General features: G+C 38.8%; 1 protein-coding gene across 1 annotated transcript in view; it reads right to left on the bottom strand.

The window, feature by feature from the left end:
• The window catches only part of IGF2BP3 (insulin like growth factor 2 mRNA binding protein 3), a 148,844-nt gene that overhangs the window by 87,799 nt on the left and 35,729 nt on the right, over positions 1-25,316 (bottom strand). The window contains exon 3 of the mRNA XM_041727810.1: positions 12,252-12,300. Coding sequence (XP_041583744.1) covers positions 12,252-12,300 — 49 coding nt within the window. The remainder of the gene's footprint in view (positions 1-12,251; positions 12,301-25,316) is intronic.

Below are 25,316 nucleotides of genomic sequence, written 5' to 3' on the forward strand. Positions count from 1 at the left end.
TGAATTAATCACCAGGGCCAGTGATTCAATCAATTGTGCCTATGTAATGAAGCCTTCATAAAACCCCAAAAAGAATGAGTTCGGAGAGCTTCTGGATTGGTGAACACATGGAGATGTAGAGAGAATGGTGTAGCTGGAGAGGGCATGGAAACTCTGCAACCCTTTCCCCTTACCTTGCCCTGTGCATTTCTTCTATTTAGCTGTTCCTGAGCTGTATCTTTTATAATAAGTTGGTAATAGTAAAGTGTTTTAAGTTCCATGAGCCATTCCAGTGAATTATCGGCTGGAGAAGGGAGGGGAGGTATAGGCCACTGTGGGACTCTCCAAATTTATACACACCCAGGCATAAGTATGAGTAGCCTGAGCATCCCACTGTACATGGCATCTGAGGTCTGAACAGTCTTATGAGATGGAGCCCTTAATTGGACCCTGATACTAAATCCAAAGTCAGTGTCAGAACTGAATTGAGTTGTAGGACATTTTGTTGGTGTTGAAAAGTTGGGAGAGGGCAGCCCGGGTGGCTCAGCAGTTTAGCGCCATCTTCAGCTCAGGGTGTGATCCTGGAGACCCAGGATCAGGTCCCACATCGGACTCCCTGCATGGAGCCTGCTTCTCCCTCTGCCTGTGTCTCTGCTTCTCTCTGTGTGTGTCTCTCACGAATAAATAAATAAAATTAAAAAAAAAAAAAAAGAAAAGTTGGGAGAATGATACTGGAAGAGACACCATGCAGTTGGTGTAAGAAATGCTCTAAGTAATAATGACACAGATCCCCTCTCTCAATGTTCTTAATCAAGGCAACAAACCTCTTACCTCACACTTAAGAGTACCATCTGGCACCAAAAACAACAATGGTGTTTTGAGAGCTTCTGAGAGTTTAGAACATAAAGATCCATCAATCCCATGCAAAAAAAAAAAAAAAAAAAAGATTAGTTTTTAAATAGGCTTTGTAAAAGTTACTTTGCTTATTTGATGGTTTGGTCATAAAGTTTTAAAGCCTACCTAACTATTGCTGCATTTCCCACCCCAAGTAGTTAACTTCTTTTCCTCTCAGTCTTTATTTATAGGATCACACTTATTTCTAATCACCTATCTGAACTGTGAAACAACTGGAATCCTCTAGAAAAAGTTCTGCCTGAAACACAAATGAAAGAGATTTATTTACTAATTATTTCTTCTTGGATCTGCCAAGGACTGCAAGTGAATAATACTGAAACCAAAGACTCTCTTCATGACCTTCCTGTTTACCACCATGAACGATCTGTTTGTGGTTGTTGGTAGTTTAATATAACTTGAACAGAAAAGACCAATTGTTTTCATCTGAAGAGTTACAATACTCATTTGCAGATGATGAAACTGAAAGAGCAATTTCACAACTTGGCACTAACACAGAATCCTAAAATTAGTACTCAGGCACTTCTAAAGATAGTTTTAAAGCTTGAGAACACAAAGCAGGAGCCCTCACGATCAGCCCACAGAAGGTGGTTGTGCCTACATTCTGTTTTCTCCCTTTACACATGGTAAGATGCTTACAACAGCTGACGTATGACTGAAGCTTCTACAGGGTGGTAGCCAAAGGTATAGGAAAACACACCAAAGGAAGCATAGAGTGGGGGAGATTCAGGGGGGAGAGAGCACAAGTGTCCTATGGCCAAAAAGCAAACAGGAGAGAGAATCAAGGGTGACCTCAAGGCCGAGCCCACCTGACCTAAGCATTATTAAAATTCTGTGGGAAAGCAATCATTTGAGAGAGAAAGAAACTCTGTTTTGGACACTGTAAATTTAAAGAATATTCCAGGCAACGTTTGTTTCTAAGCCAGAAGCAAAAAATAGGCAGCAACAAGTGGAATTTCTAAGAGAAAAACTAAAAGAGTAAATAACAGAGAAATGTTCACATTTAGGAATGGAAAAGCATATGCCAGGCCAGGGCACAGAAGAGTGGCCGTAACTAAAATCTTTAGGGAGAGGAACTGAGGACATAAATGTAGCAAACAAAATGAACAACCAAGAAAAGAAAAGCCAATGGAATTGGTCCCAAGAGTGGCATGATCATTCTGTGATCTCTCAACCCCATTTCCCAAGGAACCAAGCTCCTGAGAGCTGATTCCAGTCCTTGGAGTAGAAAACATACAGGATGAACCTGGGACTTCTGGAACTCCTGAGGCTGATTCCAGTCCTTGGAGTAGAAAACATACAAGATGAACCTGGGACTTCTGGAACCCCAAAATCTCAACTGCTGAGACAGCATCAAAAGGACACTGGCACAAAAAAAAAAAAAAAAAAAAAAAAAAGGACACTGGCACGGTCTTGAAGTTTTCACAAGTCTCTCAGGATTAGAATAAGTTGATTATTAATATGAATGATTCTAATAATTTTGAAACCCAAATATGTTTAAATCCATGACTTCTAATTACACAAATAAAAACTCATTGGTAAAAACAAGACCCTCAGTAGGATGCCAAGGTACCCATATTTATAAGTAGAAAATGAAAGATTAAGCACTTTTCCTGTCTCTCTTATGCAGATTTTACCTCAGGGTGATCAAATAACTTATAAGAACAAGTTTACAAATGTATTCCAATTAATAAATGAAGAAATTGTAGAATTAAAATATTACTATCCTACGACTACACAATTACAAACCTGCAATGATCAATGGCACGTCACATCATAGAGATAGACATTATGTACCTCCTAATGAAAGAATGCATAACCACTCATTACTTTGTTTTGTCTAAGCAAACAAAACACTCAACTTACATCTAATCCAAGTCCACAGGGTCACAGGAACATGTTAGGGGATCATAGATGGATGTAGTTCAGCAAAATAAAAATGCTGAACATTCTACAGAACAAACCAACTTCAACAAATACACGGCACCAAAAAAAGGGGCTGGGGGTTAAAAAAAAAGGGTTAAATGTCTTAAAAAAGATCTTGCTTAGTTCCTAATTTTAACAAAACCTTTTATACATTGAGATAATCAAGGAAATATAAATGGATTAGAGTTACTATAAATTTACTACGTGAATTTTTTTTAAGTAGGCTCCACACCCAGGATGGTGCCCAATGCAGGACTTGAACTCACGATCCTGAAGTAAAGACCTAAACTGAGATCAAGAGTCGGACACTTAACCAACTAAGCCACCCAGCGGTGAATTTTTAAAAGAGACTGTTATGGGTTGAAATAGGAATCCTCAAAATTCATATGATGAAGTCTTAACTCCCAGTACCACGGATTATAACCACATTTGGAGATCAGGTCTTTACAGAGATCAAGTTAAAATGAGGTCATTAAGGGGCACCTAGATGCCTCAGTCAGTAGAGTGTTTAGAGTGTGTGACTTTTGATCTCAGCGTCCTGAGTTCAAACCCCACATTGGGTATACAGCTTACTCAAAAGAAAAAAAAGGGGGGGGGGGGGAGGGGGTCATTAGGGTGAATCCTAATAAGACCGAACTGGTATCCTTATAAAAAGAAGAAATTTGGACACAGACATACACACAGCAAGAATAGCACATTAAGAATGGCATTTCATTGCCACAAGCCAGGAAAAGTCTTTTCTTTAAAAAAAAAAAAAAAAAAAAAAAAAAGTCTTGAACAGATGCTTCCCTCACAGCCCTCAGAAGAATACAAATGCATTAATAACTTGTTAGCAGACTTCTAGCCTCCAGAACTATGAGATTTAAAAGTATGTTGTTTAAGCCACTCTGAGGTATTTTGTTACAGCAGCCCTAGCAAACGAATACAGAGACAGTATCTTTTAGAGATACACATATTGCAGGTATTTACTAAATAAAATGACAGGATGTCTAGGATTCAAAATAATCTGGAAAAACGTAAGAGAGTAGACCTATAAACAAAACAAGATTGGCTCACCATATATTAATAATGGTTGAAACTGGGTATCATTATATTAGCCTATTTTTATGTTATTTTTTGTAATAAAAGGTTTAAATAAGGAGCCTGGAGAACTTTGAGATAACCATCTCAGAAAAACTACAGAAGCACAGGACATAGGTTCAGGCATCATGGTGCAAGGACACTGGAGGTAGTAGCTTGGGACCAGAAATACTTGCCTCATATACCATTCCTATGCAGGTAATAGGGTAACTCTGATATTCATTCCCCAGTACGTCTTCCATCAAATCATTTCTAATGAGGCCAAGTTGACTCATCCCAGAGCAATGATGCATAAAGATCAACACTGTCCACAGTACTCTACAAGGAAGGGTTTACCAAAACTTACCCAAATAATCTGTTCAACCTCATTCATCACTCATAATCATGTATTTCCTCCAGATCTGTGGAGAATCCTTTTTCTATTGGATTCTCTGTCAAACTTTTAGGGGCATGTTGAAAGTAATTAAATGATGATAATTATAAGAAAGAGAAACTTACCTTTTGGGGAAGGTTTTCTATTTGAGTAACCTGATTAAGAACAGAAACTCTACCACTTTCCAGTTGTGTGACCCTGGGCAAGTTACTTCACCTCTCTGTACCTCAGCTGCCTCATCTGTAAAGTGGGGACATGGGACTGTTGTTAAGATAAAACGGGTTAATTCAGCACCTAACACATAAGTCACTAAGTGTCAGCTATTTATGGGCCAGTGCTCAGAGTAAGGCCATGGTAAAGAAAGATCACCTATCTATATCAATGGTCTTCTCAATTTGCCTGTTACAGTCCTTCAGATTATCTGGCAGAGAACACCTAGCTCTAACCACTGTTCACACTAAAATTCACTGATATCATTGTGATTTTCAAAGAGTCCCACAAAACCCTTCCAGGGGCCAAAGAGGGATCCTGCAGACAAGGTCCTAGGCTAGCTTTGAACAGCCCTACATTTATATTCATACACTAGGCTCCTGCCACACAGTGTCCTTTGAAAAGTCAGAAAATCACCTACCAAGAACACTGTTTATCTGCTACAACTTTATATACAACTGCACGATATCTACTGTAAAAGCCAACCTTTAAATGGGTTATTTGAAATATTCAACATCAATGCCTCCTGTGACTTCTCATTCAGTTCATGATTCATGTCAACCCCACGGTGCCTAGAGATGTCTTTTTCTGTTTGATTGAGTACCTCATATTGTTAGCTTTTCGCTGTCAATTATACTCAAATGGTTTGGTCTCAACCAATTTCTGTTCATCATTAATTCATATATTCACCATGGGCCAAACAGCATCTGACCAGAGCACTGAAGAGTAATCAGCACTTGGACAGATGAAGACAAGTGACAGTTCCTGCCACTGAACACATCCACCAGGGACTTCACCTAACTGACTCCATGGCCCTGGCCTAAATCTCTTTACTAGGAGGTCATCCAACCTCCCCCCAACTCTCCAAGGCAGTCTTCTAATTCTCAGCACATATCATCCAAGACTATGAGGGCTCTCCTTTCACCTACTTTGATAAGTACGCTATAGTTTCATTCTCCCCCTCCCAGACTAGATAACATGGCATCACTACTTTCATGCTTAGCTCCTTATTTCTTTCTAAATAAAGACTCCTGGGATCCCTGGGTGGCGCAGCGGTTTGGCACCTGCCTTTGGCCCAGGGCGCGATCCTGGAGACCCGGGATCGAATCCCACATCAGGCTCCTGGTGCATGGAGCCTGCTTCTCCCTCCGCCTGTGTCTCTGCCTCTCTCTCTCTCTCTCTGTGACTATCATAAATAAATAAAAAATTTTTTAAAAATTTTTTTTAAAAAAAATAAATAAAGACTCCTTTGGTTTCCCTTCTGCCAGAATCTAGTATAATAATATTGCTATTTCTACTTACTAGTAGTACAGACTATAATCATTCCTTCTTATTATATTCAAAGTCCATATGGAAAGAAAGTAACAGACATAAGGTGTTACCAACTTTATGAGACTAATATTAATGATATTTTTGACCTTGGGCAGCCCGGGTGGCTCAGCGGTTTAGCACCGCCTTCAGCCCAGGGCGTGATCCTGGAGTCCCAGGATCTAGGTCCCACATCGGGCTCCCTGCATGGAGCCTGCTGCTCCCTCTGCCTGTGTCTCTGCCTCTCTCTCTCTCTCATGAATAAATAAATAAAATCTTTTTAAAAAAAAAAGATATTTTTGACCTCTACAACTTGCCTCCATTAAGCATTCTTCTAAGTGCAATCTGGATAATTTCCCCATTGTAAGTACCTACCTCATCTCACAAAATACCCATTTTCTGAGGCTTCTACCTTACTTATTACAGGTTTTTCATTGTGGTCTGAAATGGGGGCATCTCAAAAGCTTTAGCCCTTCTATCAGACAGTGGACATAACTAACACGAATGTAATTTATAGAGAAGTTCTGTTACCACCCCCTACTATGTCTTACCATTAACAACACTCCCCAGCACCAAACTACAAAGGAATAAATTTCTTTTAATCATGAAGGAAGCCAAGAAAATTCTAACATTCCCTATACCCTACAAGTCAACTTTCTTCAAGCAGACTACTAGGAGCTAGGTTCAAAACAAATTAGCCAAACACTAAATACAGCGTTATTTTAAGGCAGCACTAAGGTCCCACAAAAGAAGAGCCTCCTAAGATTTCCTACGAGATATACCTCCAAAAATTGCTTCAAGTACATTTGGAAGCACCTAAAGACCTTTAAAAGAAATCATTAAGGAGCAGCTGAGTCCAAATCTTGGTTTTGGCTCAGACTGTGATCTCATGGGGCATGAGACTGAGCCACAGGTCAGGCTCCAAGCTCAGTGGGGAGTCCACTTGAAGAGTCTTGCCCTCTGCCCTTCCCCTAACTTGCCTGCTTGTGTGCATGAGCACATGTGCACTCTCTCTCGCTCTCTCTGTAAAATGGATAAATCTTTAAAAGAAAAAAAAAATCATTAAGGCAACTCTGCTCTGAGAAGAAAACCAAGCAGTACTTTATGTTGTACTTTATAACTTAGAGCTTTTTTTCATTTTAGTACACTAGTGACTCGCTTTCCATGTCAAGAACCAGAAACCAACTTCTATTTGTCAGAAGGCTGGATGCAAATGCAGAATACTTTAGTTATAAAGAAACTCCCTGGGGCTCCTAGGTAGCTCAGTAGGTTGAGTGTCTGCCTTCAGCTCAAGTCATGGTCCAGGCATTCTGGGATCAGGCCCTATGTCAGGCTCCCTGCTCAACGAGGAGTCTACTTCTCCCTCTGCCCCTCTCCCCTGCTCATGCTTGCTCTCTCTCACTAAGTAAATAAAATCTTGGGGGGGAAAAAAAGAAAGAAACTCCCTTTACCCTCCTACATTTAGCCCATAATACAGCTTCTGCTTCCTCTACTACACACATGGCAAAAACAGATCTTAACACTGTGGAAATCTCTCCAGAGTTTCTTCCCAAGAGACTTGTTTTCCCAGCTCAGTTAAGTCCAAGAAAAACTGTATACCCAATCCTTGAGATAAAGCCAATATACATTCTGGATTTTCTACCAAGACTGTGATATTAAAGTATGCAATCCTCTTAAATATTTGTCAAACCGCATATTCAGATCTTTGTCTTATAAAACATAGTGGCAGGGCACCTGGGTGGCTCAGTCAGTTAAACATCTATCTTCAGCTCAGGTCATGATTTCAGGGTCCTGGGATGGAGCCCCACATTGGGCTCCCTGCTCAGCAAGAGTCTGCTTGTCCCTCTCCCTCTGCCCCACACCCCACCCACCAGCTTGTGTGCTCACGCATTCTCTCTCTCAACTCTCTCATAAATAAAATCTTTAAAAAATAATAAAAATAATATGGTGGCTTCAGTCATGGGCAATGTCAGAGCCTTGTCATATAGAACACCTCAGCTGAAGATGACTGACTAGCTTAGACTATTCCTCCCAGACAGTGAATTCTGGGAAACATCATCCTACTGTTATTGTCCAACCCCAAAATAAGAACCTAACTCACCCTTTACAACATTTCATTTACATAATTAATGAGTCTTACATTTCTTTCAGAGAAAGTACTCCTTTTGGCATTCTATGAGTACTTATTAGGAATTCTGCTCATTTACATTAGAGAGCAGTAGTAAGACAATGAGATTAGGAAAAACTCTCTTTGGCAAGTCCTTTCCTAAGGCCTTGGCAATTTATTTGTTAAATAAAGACATTCCTTAAATTTAGGAAATGGGGCTCATCTAAGACACTGAGTAAGAAGAAACCATGTTCTCAAAGGTGTTTAAAGTGAAGTGTACTTCTGGGACTCTATCACTCCCCCATCTCTGTTGTTTATCCAAGAAGGTGTCCCCTCAAATCCTTAGCACACATAGTTCATCTCCTTCAGGGTGTCTGAGGACCTAGGTCTGCTAGCCATCAGGACTATTTATAGATGTGGTCCTTCCATCATTCTGGTCACACCAAAGATCTGCTCTTCAAGTATTTCAGGCAAGGGAATGTAAGGTAGAAAAGCAATAATTTCTTCTATTCTCCTTCTACATTCCACATACTGAGAGGAAAACAAAATTACCTAATTCCCTAGCAGCAGGTCCTTCAAAAGTTGGTTTCCTCATGTTTTCATCTGCCAAAAACAAACACTTAAGTAGTGAAACAGGTGGCCATTCCAGTGTCCCTAAGTGCATTATCATTGTCCAAAACTACACAGCTAGAAACCATTTAACCCCTGCTTGGCACACCCAGCATACATGACATACCACAGAGAGAACCTGAAAGGAATCCCCTTCTGATCATTCTGTATATGGCAATATAAAGAAAACATAAACAATACATGAATACAAATATAAAACAAAAAATATCATAGTGGAATGAAGTAACTAACAATCCAGCTACAGATCCAATAATTTGCCAAAGAGCATCACAGCCAGTGTTCCTGCCATGGTCCCAGGTCACCTCTCCAGCGGCCTCACAGAAAATGGCTTACAAAAGTACTGGCAGAACAGGGGAGGAATTCTCACTTCTGGGTTAGAACTCTGACTGAAGGGATACCTGGGTGGCTCAGTCGGTTAAGCATCTGCCTTAGACTGAGGTCATGATCAAAAACACCTGAGTGAATATTAAGCTCTAGGTTCTAGATCTACCTTTCAACTTTTTAATGCTGAGTCTAGGACTCTGCACTCTCTATTACTCTTTTTGCCCACAATTCCGTTAGTTTCAGAGACTGGAAGGCAGGAATGAGGAGACAGGACAGGCTATTTCCCTGTTCCCTATCAGCTGTTCCAATCAGCAGTATGTTTCAGTCTCTAGCTGTGCCACGGGCACTCCTAGAACCAGCCTCATCACCTTCCTTATCCCTCACATCCCAAGCACCAGCCACAACCCTTAGAGTTTCAACGACTCACGGCTCTCCCTTCAAGTGTTAAAGAGCTCATCATCTCAACCTCTTCACTGGATTCCAGAGTGGCAGCTATTCTCTGCAGTCACCACCTCTGGATTCCCTTTCTGCTCTTTCAGTACTCCAACATCTATGTAATCCTTTACACTCAACTTCCCCTGGTGAAATACCTAACTTTTCTGGACTCTAGGTTGGATCTGACGGAGACAAGTACCAGAACTTAAAGTTGCCAAGAGGAGGTGAATTTGTGGTTCATGTCCTAGCTAAAATGTAGTGTGTGCTTCTATGTACCAAGCACTGTTTAAGGGCTTTAGCATACATCATCCTATTAATGTTCACAGCAACCCAGTGGGATGGCTGTGGTCATCATCACCATGTTAGAAATGGAGAAAATGAGGCTCAGGAAAAAAAAAAAAAAAAAAGTTTTTCCAGAAAAATTTTAAAGCCTGCTCAGAGATCACACAACTAGAAAGTAGTAGAGCTGGCATACAATGCCAAGTCTGACCCCAAAAGCCACCTACAAAAAAACCTCAGGCTTTCTAGATACTTCATGCTGCTTCAAAGGACTATTTACATGACTCACAAATAACTTACTGTAGGATATACTTGTTTGTTATCCTTTTAAGTCTTATCCCATAACAGTTCTTTTCCCTTAAAAGGCCATTTTTTTACTCTTACAACAGTTTCATTTGCCCTGTGGAATGTCTCATTTTGGACTCAACTAGCTGTTTCTTCACAGCATCACTTCAAGTTGTGCCTCTATCCTCTATATTTTTGGTGATTCAAAATTAGACAAATTGAATCCAGTCAAATCTCTTTTAGATAAGAATATTTCACCCATGTTTCTGTTTATTTCCTCACAGCATCAAATAAGGAGGTACAAATGTTTCCATTCCATTGTCAGTAAATCTAAGACTAATGAGTGGAGTCAAACTTTAATCCCTCCATTATAAAGGCAATCTGGACCTTTAAATCCAAAATTATCACTGTCTATAAGGCTTTGGCACAAGACAGCCAGCATACTCAGTGTGTACAAATAAAACATTATACATAATGACTCATCTCAAAAAGGAAGTGACAGATGGTGTTCATTCAAGTCTTCATGTAAAGGAAATATCCCAATAGCTCATTTTACTCCTGATAAGCCCTCAGTAATTTTTTAATCAGTATTTCAAATATTTTTTAAAATTAAGGTCAAAGGTCAAGAGTTGCAAAGTCTAGCTCCAAGCATCTTACAATTAAGTATTTAATTCTTTCAATCTTGTGTGCCCATATTTGCCCATTTGAAAATAGAGATAATGTCTCCAACTTCACTATACATGAAAGGATTAAGAGGAGGGTAAAATGAAATATAAAAGTTAAGAAAAAGTTGGAGATGGCAAATAAATGTTTATTATCATAAATTAAATTTTATACAGAATGAAAAAGAATAACAGTGAACTAAAAACTTGAGAAGCCACCAAAAATACAATAAAGTAAATGCTTCAGAAGCCAAAGCAATCTGAATTTGAAGAGATACTATGAATGAATTAAAAGAGAACTGCCACTGTAGCTGATATGCTAGCACTCCTATAATTCACTTAAAATCTTAAAATTGGCTCCTATAATTTGACTATTTCACTGAAAGCCACATTATACTAGATTTAGTTCTCAAATAGAAAATCATGTTTAACATGGCCCATGTTAAAATAGGGGGACTGACCAATCAATCAATAAAATAGAGGAATCAAATCAGTAACCATAATTACCACAACACTTCATTTAGGTGCCCATCCTCCAAGCTACTGAATCTCCTAAACGAGTATTAATCTAAAACAGGAAAATGCATTAGGTTTAATCTTAAAAGCCACTGTTTCCACCTACAAAAATATACTTTTTATACATAACTTGGAAAATATTTAGCATATATCAAAGAAACAACTCCAGCAAAGATTAAACTCAGTAATATTGTTCTGAAAATAAGCACTCTATAGAATATTACAAACATAAATGATTTATTATCAACTGGGACCTTGGGAGAATCACACCTTGGACCAACCTGCCTTTATGAACCACCAAAGAAACCTTTCAACCGGGATCCCTGGGTGGCACAGTGGTTTGGCGCCTGCCTTTGGCCCAGGGCGCGATCCTGGAGACCCGGGATCGAATCCCACATCGGGCTCCCAGTGCATGGAGCCTGCTTCTCCCTCTGCCTGTGTCTCTGCCTCTCTCTCTCTCTCTCTCTGTGACTATCATAAAAAAAAAAAAAAAAAAGAAAGAAACCTTTCAACCATACTTTGCATTTTGGTGAAGTTTTGGGTTTAATGTCTGACTCACCAAATGTCATTTCAGAAGACTAATGTGAAACACACCAAACTAGTACTCCTGATTTTTACATTAAAAATACATAAAAGCTAAGCAGTTTTCTCTGTATCACCTCTCCAAGGTAGGTTTTCAGAATTTTTAGGTTCCAGCATTAGGAAGAATCGACATTTAAAAAAAAAAAAATCTCTTCGATTACTGGTGTCTCAAAATCTCACCATGACATCGTTATTATGCTTTGGAATTTATTGGCAACGACTATTCAATTGTGCTAAGTAGTTTGTTTATACACAGTTACTACAGTGCCACCATCCGAGCAAAAGAAAGCAGAGTTAACATTTTAAAATACAGCTTAAGTACCAAGTATGTGTCTTTAAAAAATGTGCCAAGGAGAAACTTCATATTTAAATGTAACCGGTGAATTCATGAGGAAGATCTCAAACAAGATTCTGTTAGGATGAGACTGAATGAGGGAAATTACTCAGTTAAAGGATATCAAAGAGCAGATTTTTAAGAGATACTATGCCCCTGCAAAGAAAAGCCCACAGCAAGACAGACACTGGACAGGAATTTTGTGTTCTAGCACAGCCCAGAGTGGAGGGAAGGAGAAAAACACTTGAAAAAATTAACAAAAGTAAGTTTAGATACAGAGATCTTAACTTTAAATATAGAAATTCTTACCTCCCACTGTAAGTGAGGCGGGATATTCCGTATCTGAAGTTTCCGGATCCTGCAGAAGAATTAAAATGTTTTATAAAAGAAAAAAAATATATCAAACCAAAAGACATGAAATCATCAACATGGATGCTTTGAAGTTACTTAACCTATTTTTATTTTATTTTATTTTTTAAAATTTTTATTTATTTATGATAGTCACAGAGAGATAGAGAGAGAGGCAGAGACACAGGCAGAGGGAGAAGCAGGCTCCATGCACCGGGAGCCCGACGTGGGATTCGATCCCGGGTCTCCAGGATCGCGCCCTGGGCCAAAGGCAGGCGCCAAACCGCTGCGCCACCCACGGATCCCTTAACCTATTTTTATTAACTACAAGCCAATGTATAATAAGAAAATGCAGCCCAAAAAAGAAAAAGGAGACCACACTGATCACAGGGCCATTTTAAGACCATTTGGAGATCCAGCATCATTGGATGATAATAGCTTATTTTAAAGCCAATAAAATTATAATTTTTTTCTTTTGTTTTTTGTTTTATTTTTCCTAAAGGTTTTTAAAGTAGGAATGCCCAGGTGGCTCAGTGGTTGAGCATCTGCCTTTGGCTTATCCTCAGGGGCATCTTAGGATCAAGGCCCACATCGGGTTCCCCACAGAGAGCCTGCTTCTCTCTGCCTCTCTCTCTCTCTGTGTCTCCCATAACAAATAAGTAAAATCCTTAAAAAACAAAAAAGATTTTAAAAGTAATCTTTACACCCAATATGAGACTCAAACTTACAACGCAAGATCAAGAGTTACATGCTCTACCACTGAGCCAGCCAAGACCCCCTAAATTTGGCTTTTAAAAATTATAATATTTGAGAAACATTTTGTATGGGGACTATATACTAAATTCAAACCCTCAAGCCTTAAATTAAGCATACATAGACACAAACAAAGCCAAACTACAGATGTTCTTAATTTGAGATCATAGTCAAGGGGTCCACAGATAGATTCAAGGAACCTAGATGGGTAGGGATAAAAATCCTATTTATTTTCACTATCCCCTAATTGAAATTTAGTACCTCCTTTAATTGTGAATGTTGGCATTAAGCCACAGTAGAATCACACTCATAATTTTGACATTACTATACATTAGACAAAAAAATATATATACATTAGACATTCATATCATATTAACTTGATGCAGATTTTTACAATCTACACCCACTGCTGTTAAATTTAGATGTGTTGCCAGAACTTATTATGTTAAGTATATACTCACTATGAGTTTTAATATTTTGCTAACTGTATTTCAAAATAATTGATTTCCTTTATAATCCTATGTATTTTATGTTATGCATTGAAAAACATTCTATGAGGTCCTTAAGTTTCAGGCTACCAAGGGACTCTATAGTCCAGATATCATTAAAAATCCCTGACCGACCTTACTAACACTGTATATAAACTAATTTAAATTAAAATAAAAACTTAAAAAATAAAGTTTGAATTTTCTAACACGAGTTATAGAAGAGATCCTCAAAAATATGATATGTAAGATTTCTGCTTTCATTAAGTGTATGGAATTTTTGTTAGGCCTAAAACCTTTCCAATTAAATAATTCTGGCTGGCATTTGGAAATGCGCATCCTCTCTTTACTGATCAAAAATGCTGTCAATTTGTCTCTTTAACAGCAAGTTTGAGCAGGTAAAGTTATTCAGCATTCTTTGTATTCACATGTTATATATACAAAACACTTCATTACTTTGATATTTTATTGGCACCTGATAAATTGTAAATGTCTCAGCATCTTATGTATGCATCTTTGTGTCATACATTAAACTCTTTGGTATTAGATCTATGTGTATAAATTGTTTGGATATTGCCTAACTCAGTGATGTGTAATTATAAACCACTCTGATTCATTAAGCTTTCATATCTCAATACCCTAAAAAAAAATTCCAACCTTAGTTCAAATGCATACACACACACACACAGGCTACAAAGTAACAATTATATACAGTATTTAATGTATCTATCTACTTTTCTTCTACCCCTTCAACACTATCAGAGGGAGAAAGGGAGCTAAAGACATTAATTATGTGAAATTGTAATACAGGTGCCACACACAAAATCACCCCCTTAGAAGGGAAAGGAATTTATAGTCAACTAGCTATTTTAAAAAAAAAGATTAGTAACTGGGCTTAGCATATCAAGTGAAATAATTAAATTGCTTAACTTCTAAAATTAGAAGTTTCCCTTTCCTGGTCAAATAATCCATGTATTTTGAAGTACCACAGCAAAACACAACTTAAACCACATTCATAACCTAGTCCTTTGTCTCCTGTATTCCCCTGAATACATGAGAACAAATAAATGCTAGATACTGCCTATCCTTCAGGGAACTATAAAGAACATGTAGATTAACTAAACTCAAGTACATCCTGTTTGTAATCACAAACTTGAGGAGTAAGGAAAAAATAGCTTTACATTATTTTTATGGGACAGTAAAACAAAGCACAATCATCAGGGAAATACACCCAAGAGATGGTAAGAATGTCAATTTAAGGGGAAAAAAATTTCAACCACCACCTCAGCCTCAGAATTTACACATGAAATGCTAAGTCTGAGATTTGTTTGAAAATAACTTATGTTCTAACAATTGTTAAAGCTACAGGACACACTAAAAAAAAAGCAAAAATACAGTATTAAGATTTTTATTTATTTATTCATGAGAGACAGAGAGAGAGAGGGAGGCAGAGACATAGGCAGAGAGAAAAGCAGGCTCCATGCAGGGAAGCCGATGTGGGATTTGATCCCAGGACTCCAGGATCACAACCTGAGTCAACGGCAGACGCTCAACCGAGCCACCCAGGCATCCCTGTATTTTTGCTTTAGGATAAACTATATTTCCCATAAAAACCTTTATAAAAAAAAAAAAAAAAAACCTTTATAAATATACTCTACTGGGGCATCTGGGTGGCTCAGTTAGGCATCAGACTCTTGATCTCAGCGTCTCCGGGTCATGAGTTTGGGTCCCACAATAAGCGCCACGCCCAAATTGAAAACGTGTGTGTGTGTGTGTGTGTGTGTGTGTGTGTGTATGCCCGTACACACACATATATATACACAGTCTGCTAGGATGTCTAATACGCAGATTACACAAGTACTATATATTGCTTCAGCTAACAGAAAAGTTACTCAATATTGTGTAATATTTACCCTCAGTAACCAAGGAAATAAGATTTACTACACACATGCAAGTACTAAGTTGTTGGGTTTTTTTAAGATTTGAGAGGGAGAGAGAGCAGAGCAGAGGCAGGAAAGGCTGTAGAGCAAAGGGAGAGGGAGAAGCAGGTTCCCCGCTGAGCAGGGTGCCCACCATGGGGCTCAATCCCAGGACCCTGGGATCATGACCTCAGCCGAAGGCAGAGATTTAACTGACAGAGCCACTCAGTTGCCCCTGAAAGTACTAAGTTTTACTCAAGCACCTATCAGTAAGAATTAGCAGAGCAGTGTTAAGAAACTAAATATTCATTCCCACTGGATTTTTTTCCTAGGTATATACATTATCAAAACTGTTCCCCAGAAGTATATATGTAAGTGTGCATACAGAGTTTAGGTCAACTGGCAGATGTTTATTCTTATCGCAAAAATAAATACCATTTCACAGGGTTCCCAAGAAATTCTTTAAATAGAATACCATTTTTTGTACATTAGAAGTAATCTATTAGCCATATTTTGCCAACACAAATAATTATTCCCCTTAAATGGCTGTTTTTAGATTTTTCCCTAACAATGTAAGTAAATCCAGGGGTGCCTGGCTGGCTCAGGTGGCAGCGAGTGACTCTTGATCTCAAGGTCATGAGTTTGAGCCCCACATTGTGTCCAGAGATTACTTTAAACAAATAAAACAAGTTTAAATTCTATTTAAAAAATAATACAAGTAAATCAAGTTCATTTTATTTAAAAAAAGAAAAAAGGATTATCACCTGCTTTACTGATCTTCAATCTCAGCTTTTAAAATTAGGTTCTATTTATGTTTAATTCTAAATTGTTAAGAGTCAAGAAAATAGATATGGATATGTTTCTACCATATGATTATCTAATCACTCAAGTTCAGTTTAACCAGCTGCAAAGTGTGTTGGTGTCCTACCTCCTCCTGAAGCACACCTAAGTCATAGGATATACATGCCTTAGAATAGCAACTAATTAATTGGGCCATCTCATTCTCTGTTGTGTTCAGAACATGGAACAGCGCTTAGCATTTGAGAAGCATTCAAATGATAGTTAAATTAAAATTTGTTATCTAAAAAATAAAAAAATAAAATTTGTTATCTATTCCTGGGGAAGAAAAACACAAGATCTAAACTATCAGAAACTACAAATATTCCCAAATTTTTTTTTTTTTAAGATTTTATTTATTCATTCATGAGAGAGACAGAGAGAGAGGCAGAAACACAGGCAGAGGGAGAAGCAGACTCCCATGCAGGGAGCCCGACATGGGACTCGATCCTGGGTCTCCAGGATCACGCCCTGAGCCGAACGCGGCACTAAACTGCTAAGCCACCAGGGCTGCCCATCCCAAAGATTCTCTTACAGCTCACAGGAAAAGTGAGAACAACCACCACTACATTTAAGTATGACAAAAACCAGAAAAATAATGATTTAATTAATTCATTACATTAAAAAAAAAAACTTCAACATAGTTTATTTAATCATAAAGAATTTAAAAGTTTCCCTCCACAAGGAAAAATGGGGTAAAATTTACTAAGTATTTAGGGTAATAGATAAAAATCTTCAAAAATGCTTATTGTGCTTGAAATATTAGTTATAATGAGACTTCAATACAATCTGCTAGAAGCAAGTTTAATTATGGAATAAAGATGCAATAGAAACTCATGTAGGGGGCAGCGCTGGTGGCAGAGCGGTTTAGCGCCACCTGCAGCCCAGGGCATGATCCTGGAGACCCTGGATCGAGTCCCATGTTGGGCTCTCTGCATAGTGCCTGCTTCTCCCTCTGCCTGTGTCTCTGTCTCTCTCTCTCTCTGCGTCTCTATGAATAAATAAATAAAATCTAAAAAAAAAAAAAAAAAAGAAAAAAGAAACTCATGTAGACTCCAAAGGTTATCTTTAAGATCTTTAGTAATTCCTGGAACGAATTTCAACTAATTGTTTTTTTAAGATTTTATTTATTTATTCATGAGAGACACAGAGAGAGAGAGGCAGAGACATAGGCAGAGGGAGAAGCAGGCTCCATGCAGGGAGCCTGATGTGGGACTTGATCCCAGGATTCCAGGATCACGCTCTGGGCCAAAGGCAGACACTCAACTGCTGAGCCACCCAGATGTCCCAAATTTCAACTAATTTTATTCAAATTGACACCAAACTAAAAAAATCAACTTCCATATGCCCATACCAGGTTTTTTTTTTTTTCCCCATACCAGGTTCAATTATTAAGTATGATCACCTTACCTGGTTTATCTATACTCACACCAGTACCAAGAAGTTCCACTTACATGGCTTGTCATGCTCAAGTACATTAGTAGACAGCTTTAAAAGGACTTTTGCTTATGGGGCACCTGGATGGCTCAGTCAGTTGGGTAACTAACTTTTCATTTCAGCTCAGGACATCATCTCATGGTCCTGGGATGGAGCCTCATATTAGGCTCAAGCCTGCCATTGAGCCTGCTTAAGATTCCCTCTCTCTCCCCCTCCTCCACCCACCCCACCACCACCACCCTGAGTGCTCTCTCTCAAAATAGAAACAGAAACTAAAACATCATTGTGGGCACCTTGGTGGCTCAGTGGTTGGTCTGCCTTTGGCTCATGCTATGATCCTAGGGTGCTGGGATCGAGTCCTGCATTGGGCTTCCTGTGGGAAGCCTGCTTCTCTCTCTACCTAGGACTCTGCCTTCTCTGTAGCATGAATAAATGAATAAAATCTTAAAAAAAAATAATAAAATAAACCATCACTGCTCCTCAATGTGATTTACAGAAATTCCTTGATATCAGATATCCACTCTATTTCCAATTATTTAATATATTCATATAGTTTGTTTATTCCTATCAAGATCCTGAGGAGGAGCACCTACTGGCTCAGTCCCTAGAGCATGTTACTTGTGATCCTGAGTCTGTGAGTTCAAGCCCTACACTGGGCACAGAGCCTAAATTTAAAAAAAAAAAACAACTCAAGATGCACACGTGTGGAGTTATATCTTAGATCTACATTCTTCTTGCCATTTATTTGTGGATAGGTCACAAGCCCTGCATGATAACTCATTCTGGATTTTATCCATTGTATCCCTTTTGTGTCATTTTCAATAAATTGTTTACTATGTTGAATTTGATATGCTAGGTCTTTTATGCTTTATAAAAAATATTACACATCTATGAATCCACCTGCCCCAATAATCAGAACAAGACAACTGAAGCTACCCATGCTTCTCTCCCACGCCAAATGCCTGCCTCCTAGAATGTACTCATCACTCCAAATTTGTCACTTATACCTTTTATTTATGAATATTCATATCTCTTTTAAAATCGATTTTAGGGGCACCTGGGTGGCTCAGTGGCTGAACATCTGCCTTCGGCTCCGGTCATGATACTGGGGTCTTGGGATCAAGTCCTGTATCAGGCTCTCTGCTCAGCAAGGAGCCTGCTTCTCCCTCTGCCTATATCTCTGCCTCTCTTCATGTGTTTCATGACCGAATAAAATCTTTTTAAAAAATGGATTTTAAGTAGGCAAAATACTATCATCAGTCCTTAAAAATGAAGAAAAACTTCATATTAAATACCTAGTCACAGTTGTTCTTAAATCAAAAAAAAAAAATTCCGTTTGTTCAATCAGTATCTCAAAAGAGCCATATATTGCATTTGGTTGATTAGGATTCGAGTCCCACAATCCACAATGTTTCCCACTGTTTCTTTCCTTGCAGCTTATGGGGGGAGAGGGACTGCAAACCTGTCATTTGTCCTATAATTTCTCACTGACTGGATTTTGCTAATTATAGCCCCCATGATGGTGCTTAATATTCTCCTCTGTCCCCTCTGTAATTAGATCTGAAGTTTCAATTTGCTTTTTGTTGTTGCCACTTGTTTGGGAAGAGACAATAATGTACTACAAGAAGTGTCTTGTACTGGGGTGCCTGGCTGGCTCAGTCAGAGGAGCATTCAACTCTTGAACTCGGGGTCCTGAGTTCAAATCCTACATTGGGTATAAAGAATAAATAAATGAAACTTAAAAAAAAGAAAGAAAAACATAAAAGAAAAGAAAGTGTCTTGTACTTCCACAAGGAGATGTGTATCTCTAGCTATCTTCCCATGATGCCACAAACATCGATGATCACTGCCTAAATTCATTATTTTATTCAAGATTGAAAGTAGTTTTATCATTTTAACATGGCTTCTGTATCTTTTTAATTTAGCTTGAGTTCTTTCATTAAGAACAACTTTCCCGGGACACTTGGGTGGCTCAGTCTGCTAAGCATCTATGATCCCAGGGTCCTGGGATATAGCTCTGCTCTGTAGGGGGCCTGCTTCTCCCTCTGCTTGCTGCTCCCCCGTTCTGTCAAATAAATAAATAAAATCTTTATTAAAAAAAAAGGAACAACTTTCCCTTGCCAAATATCTGGATAGATTCAGTAAATACAGTTAAGTGTGAAGCTCAGTAAATACAGTGAAGACAGAATAAAGGATTCTTTCCCTCTGTAGATGGTTTTGTGCTCCTTATTACAATCCCTCTTTCACCTCTGATGGCATCCACAGCTGTGAGGTTGGCCTTGCCTCCTTCCATCACTAAGCACACACCTTAGGCATCTGTTTTACCTCAGGGCTTTCTCCAAAGCCTCAGAAGAGTATTAGGAGGAGCCTGCAACCAAAGGAACCCTCAAGACAATCCACAGTTTACAAGGGAAGAGAACTAGCCAGGAGATAAATGCCCATGTTCAGCTGTGAAGCATTCTGTACCTTTCTCTAAGGTCCATTTTCCTTATATCAATCTCCGTAAAGTACCTTTCACATTGTCTTTTCCTAATTCCCCATTCCCCACTCTTGCTTCCTAAAGTCATATCCAAAATAAATTAGCTTCATACAAATCCTCATCTCCATCTCTTCTTTCAGGAGTTCAAAGATATTGTTATTTCAAACTTCCCAGAATAATGAGTTGGTGCTCTGGCACCATCCAAAGATAACCAAATGATTATTTCTTTTCAGTATCATCATAAATTCAGAGTCATAGGTATTTGGGGCATATCAATCCATTGCATTAATCCCTTTTGATGCTCAAATCACCCCATCTTTGGCCAATCAGTGCAAGTATCTTCATACTGACTTCTCCATCTTGTAACATGACTCCAATAATTTATGAGAGCTCCTCTGCTTTCTGTTTTGACATGATAATCCAGGTTCCACTGGTACACTTCCTAACCCCCTCTACAATCAGCTTTTTCTACATCAAGTGCTAGTCCCTTTTAGTCCAAAATAATATACTAAGACACATTCTAGTCACACTAGAGTGCACATTATTATTAGGATGGTCATTGCTCCTAAGCCACAGTTGGAAAATAGACACCTTATCTGAAAGAGAAATAAACTGTGTCTTCATGCAGATTACTTCCAATTCAAACTTTAGATTACTAGGTGTTACCAAGTGTCTTTCACCGTAGGTTCTTTTCTTCACTATAAAGTTTGAAAGCAGATAAGAATATAAACAAGAAAACACTGTTACCGATGGAATGCTTACATCCCCTCACCTCCCAAAATTCCTATGTTGCCACCCTAACCTCCAATGTGATGGATGGCATTAGGAAGTGGGGCCTTTGGAAAAAGCACTCAGGAGGAGGTCATGAGGATGGAGCCCCCATAAAATTACTAGCTTTTTTTATAAAAAAATTTTTTTAAGTAATCTCTATACTGAACATGGGGTTCAAACTCACAACCTGAAGATCAAGAGTTGCATGCTCTTCTTCTAAGCCAGCTGAGGGCCCCGGGATCACTATCTTTGTGAGAAGAGAGACCAGGGCTGATGAGAGGCCATGTGAGCCAGAGCAAGATGGTGTCTTTCCACAGGTCAGGAAGACAGGGCTCTTACCAAGAACCAAAAGAATCTGACTGCACTGACTGCACCTTTATCTTCGACTTCCCAACCTCAGAACTATGATAAATAAATGTCTATTGTTTAAGCCCCCTTGTCTGTGGTATTTTGCCATAGCAGCCACACTGCCTAGGACCGTGTCTATTACCTCCTTCATCCTTCACAGTCAGCATTTTATCAATTAGGGAACAAAACTCGGGCACCTGGATAGCTCAGTTGGTTAAGCAGTGCCTTTGGCTTGGGTCATGATCCTGGGGGTCCTGGAATCAAGCCCTGCATCCAGCTCCCTGCTCAGTGGGGAACCTGCTTCTCCTTCTTCCTCTGCCCCTCCCCCTGTGTATGTGCTCTCTCACTCTCAAAAAAGAACAAAACAAAACAAACAAAAAAAAAACGTAAGTTTGACCTGTCCAAATATACACTGCTCATGTGTAGCAGCATTAGTATCTATCTCTGGGAATTCCAGCTCCAGAGTCTACCCTCTTAACTACACTATATTCAATCTCTGATTTCACTTAAAATACAACCAACAACGTAACCACATCAAATGACTTCACAAAGATTACAGGCTGTAATTTTTATTACACCCTAAAGGTCAAGTATAGGTTAATCCTGTGCAAAAATTTTCACTTTACCCCCACAGCTTTAAACCATACAATGATTATTTACATGTCACGACTCAATATTGACATTAAATGGACACGGCTACATATTAATACCAATAAAGGAAGGCAACGATGCTGAAAACTTGGCTAACTCAATTGCCTCAAGATCAGGACAACTGCATACACAGGCATCCAGGTACTTCTGAAGCCAGACATTTCACAGTCAAGTCCTAATACAAGAAACAAAAATATATTAGACTTGCAACTTTCTGTCCTAACTACCTACAGGTCCTGAATGTACATTTGTACATTTTCTTCATCTTATTTCTCCCAAAAGGCTTTGACCCCCTTCTCTCTACCAACACTTACACAAATCAAGGAAATCCCTGATTTCCCACGTCGTAAAGAGACTGAGGCTCTAACAATCTAACAAGGCTAACACCAGCAGAAGGCAGGAAAAGAAAACCAAATCTAATTTGTAACAAGGTTTCTCTCTGCCTTATTTTCTTATGCAAAGAAGTGGGACACAGGGTCCACATATGAACCAGTCATTTTCAAATAAAAAGCCAAGCCTGTGGACTTACAGCAGTATAGTGTGGCCTCTTTGATCCGCCACTTGGAGGCACTCTGTACCAGCTGTAGAGTTTCATTCCAGCTGCGCCAACCAATTCAGTCCATATCCAAAAAGGAATGTGTTCAACATGACCAAATTCAATATTGCTAATTAACCTGTATTTATAATAGTATTCAATATTTTATATATGGCCTTTCTGATTTTATACAGTTATGAACCAGGTTTTTCTTTTAAGAAGTAGTTTTTTTTTTTTTTTAAGATTTTATTTATTTAACATGAGAGACACACACAAAGAGAGAGGCAGAGACACAGGCAGAGGAGAAGCAGGTTCCATGCAGGGAGCCTGATGTGGGACTCGATCCCTGGTCTCCAGGATCACGCACTGGGCTGAAGGCAGCGCTAAACCGCCGAGCCACTCGGGGCTGCCTAAGAAGTAGCTCTTAAAAGGTCCACCTCAATTTTTACAAAGTTTAATACACACTGCTGGTGAAAAGTAGCAACTGGAATAACCTTGCCTCATCACTGACTTGATAGTCTCTCACATCAAAGCCTCTAACTCAAGGATTTTCTCTATGTTATTTCCTCATAAAGCTGTAGTATGCTCACAGATCTAATTCAGGGACGCCTGGGTGGCTCAGCAGTTGAGCCTCTGCCTTCAGCTCAGGCCGTGATTCCGGGATCGGGATCGAGTCCCACACTGGGCTCCCTGCGTGGAGCCTGCGTCTCCCTCTGCCCGTGTTTCTGCCTCTCTCTCTTAATTAATTAATTAATTAATGGCACAAACTGATCCTTGATTTATTTTTTAAGATTTTATTTATTTATTCACAAAAGACACAAAGAGAGGCAGAGACACAGGCAGAGGGAGACGCAGGCTCCATACAGAGAGCCCAACGCGGGACTCAATCCCAGGACTCCAGGATCACGCCCTGGGCTGAAGGCAGGCACCAAACCGCTGAGCCACCAGGGATTCCCTGATCCTTGATTTCTGAATAAGATTTTTGTAGTCTTTATACTGATCTGAAAGTGAGCCTTTTTTTTTTTTTTTTTGAAAGTGAGCCTTTAAACAAAAAAGTCACCACCAATATTTCAGCCAACCACAGAAACACACACAGTTGAACATTAGGTAGTTACTATTTAAATAAAAAGCTCTCTGCCTGAATAACTCAAAAGTACATTAATACAATATAGCAAATTACACTTATCTTCCTTGAAAATTAGGGTGATCACCAGGGAATACTCAGATACAAAACCTCTAATATGTCTGAGTCACACAGAAAATTAATCAAGCCCCCCTCCAAAGAAAGCAAAGAAAATAACTCATTCCCATATTTTTCCAGTTAAATTAATTTTATAAATACCAATACACTTTTTCCAGCAAGCCTCATTTTAAAAACTGATTTTAAAAGCTGTCTGTATTTAAACAACTCTGTCCAATGGAATAGCCACGATCCGCATGAGGCTTGAAATGTAGCTAGTCCTGTCTCAACTGATTTCTTCCGTGAGTATAAAGTTTAACAGATTTTGAAGGCTTAGTACAAAAAAAATATATAAAATTTCTCAAAGGGGAGCACCTAGGTGGCTCTGTTATTTAAGTGTCCAACTCGATTTTGACTCAGGTCATGATTCTGGGGTTGTGGGATCAAGCCGTGTGTCAACTGTGCTCCAAGCAGGGGTGGCGGTGGGGATGCCTGCTTGTTGCTCTCCCTCTGCTCCTACCCCTGCTCATGCTTGATCTCGTTCTCTAAAATAAATAAATAAAATCTTAAAAACATTTCCCAACAATTTTTAATATTAATCACATGTTAAAACATTTTAGATATATTGAATTGTATAAAATACTAGTATTAGTTTTATCTATTTTTACTTCTTATTGTAGCTACTAGAAATGTTAAAATTGCATATATATACAGTTCATATCTTCCAGTTGGACAGAGCTCTTTAAAATCTGGTATACTTGACACTCAAAGGCAAAACTAATTCATCAGATTTTGCCAATGGAATTTCAGGATCAAGAAACCAAGTTTCATAGGGAGTACTTATTTCTCACTTAAAATTCACCATCACTAGGTGAACTGTAATTGCACCTCCAAGAGGTGTTTTGGGGTGCCTAGGTGGCTCAAGCCAGTTAAGCATCTACCTTCAACCTGGGTCATGATCCCAGAGTCCTGGGATTAAGCCCCGAAACAGGCTCCCTGCTTCACCCTCTCCCTCTGCTGTTCCCTCTGCTTGTGCTCTGTCAAATAAAATCTTTAAAAAAAAAAAAAAAAAAAAGAGGTGTTTTAAAATGACTTTTTTTAAAAAAAATAAACTCTACCCTCAACGTGAGGCTCAAATTCAAGACCTTAGATTAAGAGTCGCATGCTCCACTGAGCCAAGGTGACTCAACTTTTCAAAGTGCTGTATTTTAGGTGAGGGAAACCTGCTACATTTTTAATATAAGGGTATTTCTACATTAATGCTTTTTATTTTATGTTACTGCTAACTGGATGTGGTCCTTATCTAAAGCAAATCCTAAATCCTTGGATTTTGGTTTTGTTGTTGTTTTTAAAAGGAAAGGTTGATGTTTATCATTATTAAGTTCTATGACCTACTCATGAACTGTAGAAACTACAATTATCACACTGAGAGTCTGAAGAAAGAGTGTAGATGCCTTGTTTCTAAGGAGTTATACAACCAATCCACATGGTTTATACTTCCAATTTCAATGTTTTGTATAATCAAGCAAGTTAAATAAGCAAACAACTGTTAATTGCTCACAAGACAATCAGTATGAAAATTCTCAGTTTCATGTAAGTCAAGAACTCTTGGATGCCTGAAAGGCTCAGCT

This window comes from Vulpes lagopus, chromosome 13 (genome assembly GCF_018345385.1).
Source record: "Vulpes lagopus strain Blue_001 chromosome 13, ASM1834538v1, whole genome shotgun sequence".
In the NCBI taxonomy this organism is placed as follows: domain Eukaryota; kingdom Metazoa; phylum Chordata; class Mammalia; order Carnivora; family Canidae; genus Vulpes; species Vulpes lagopus.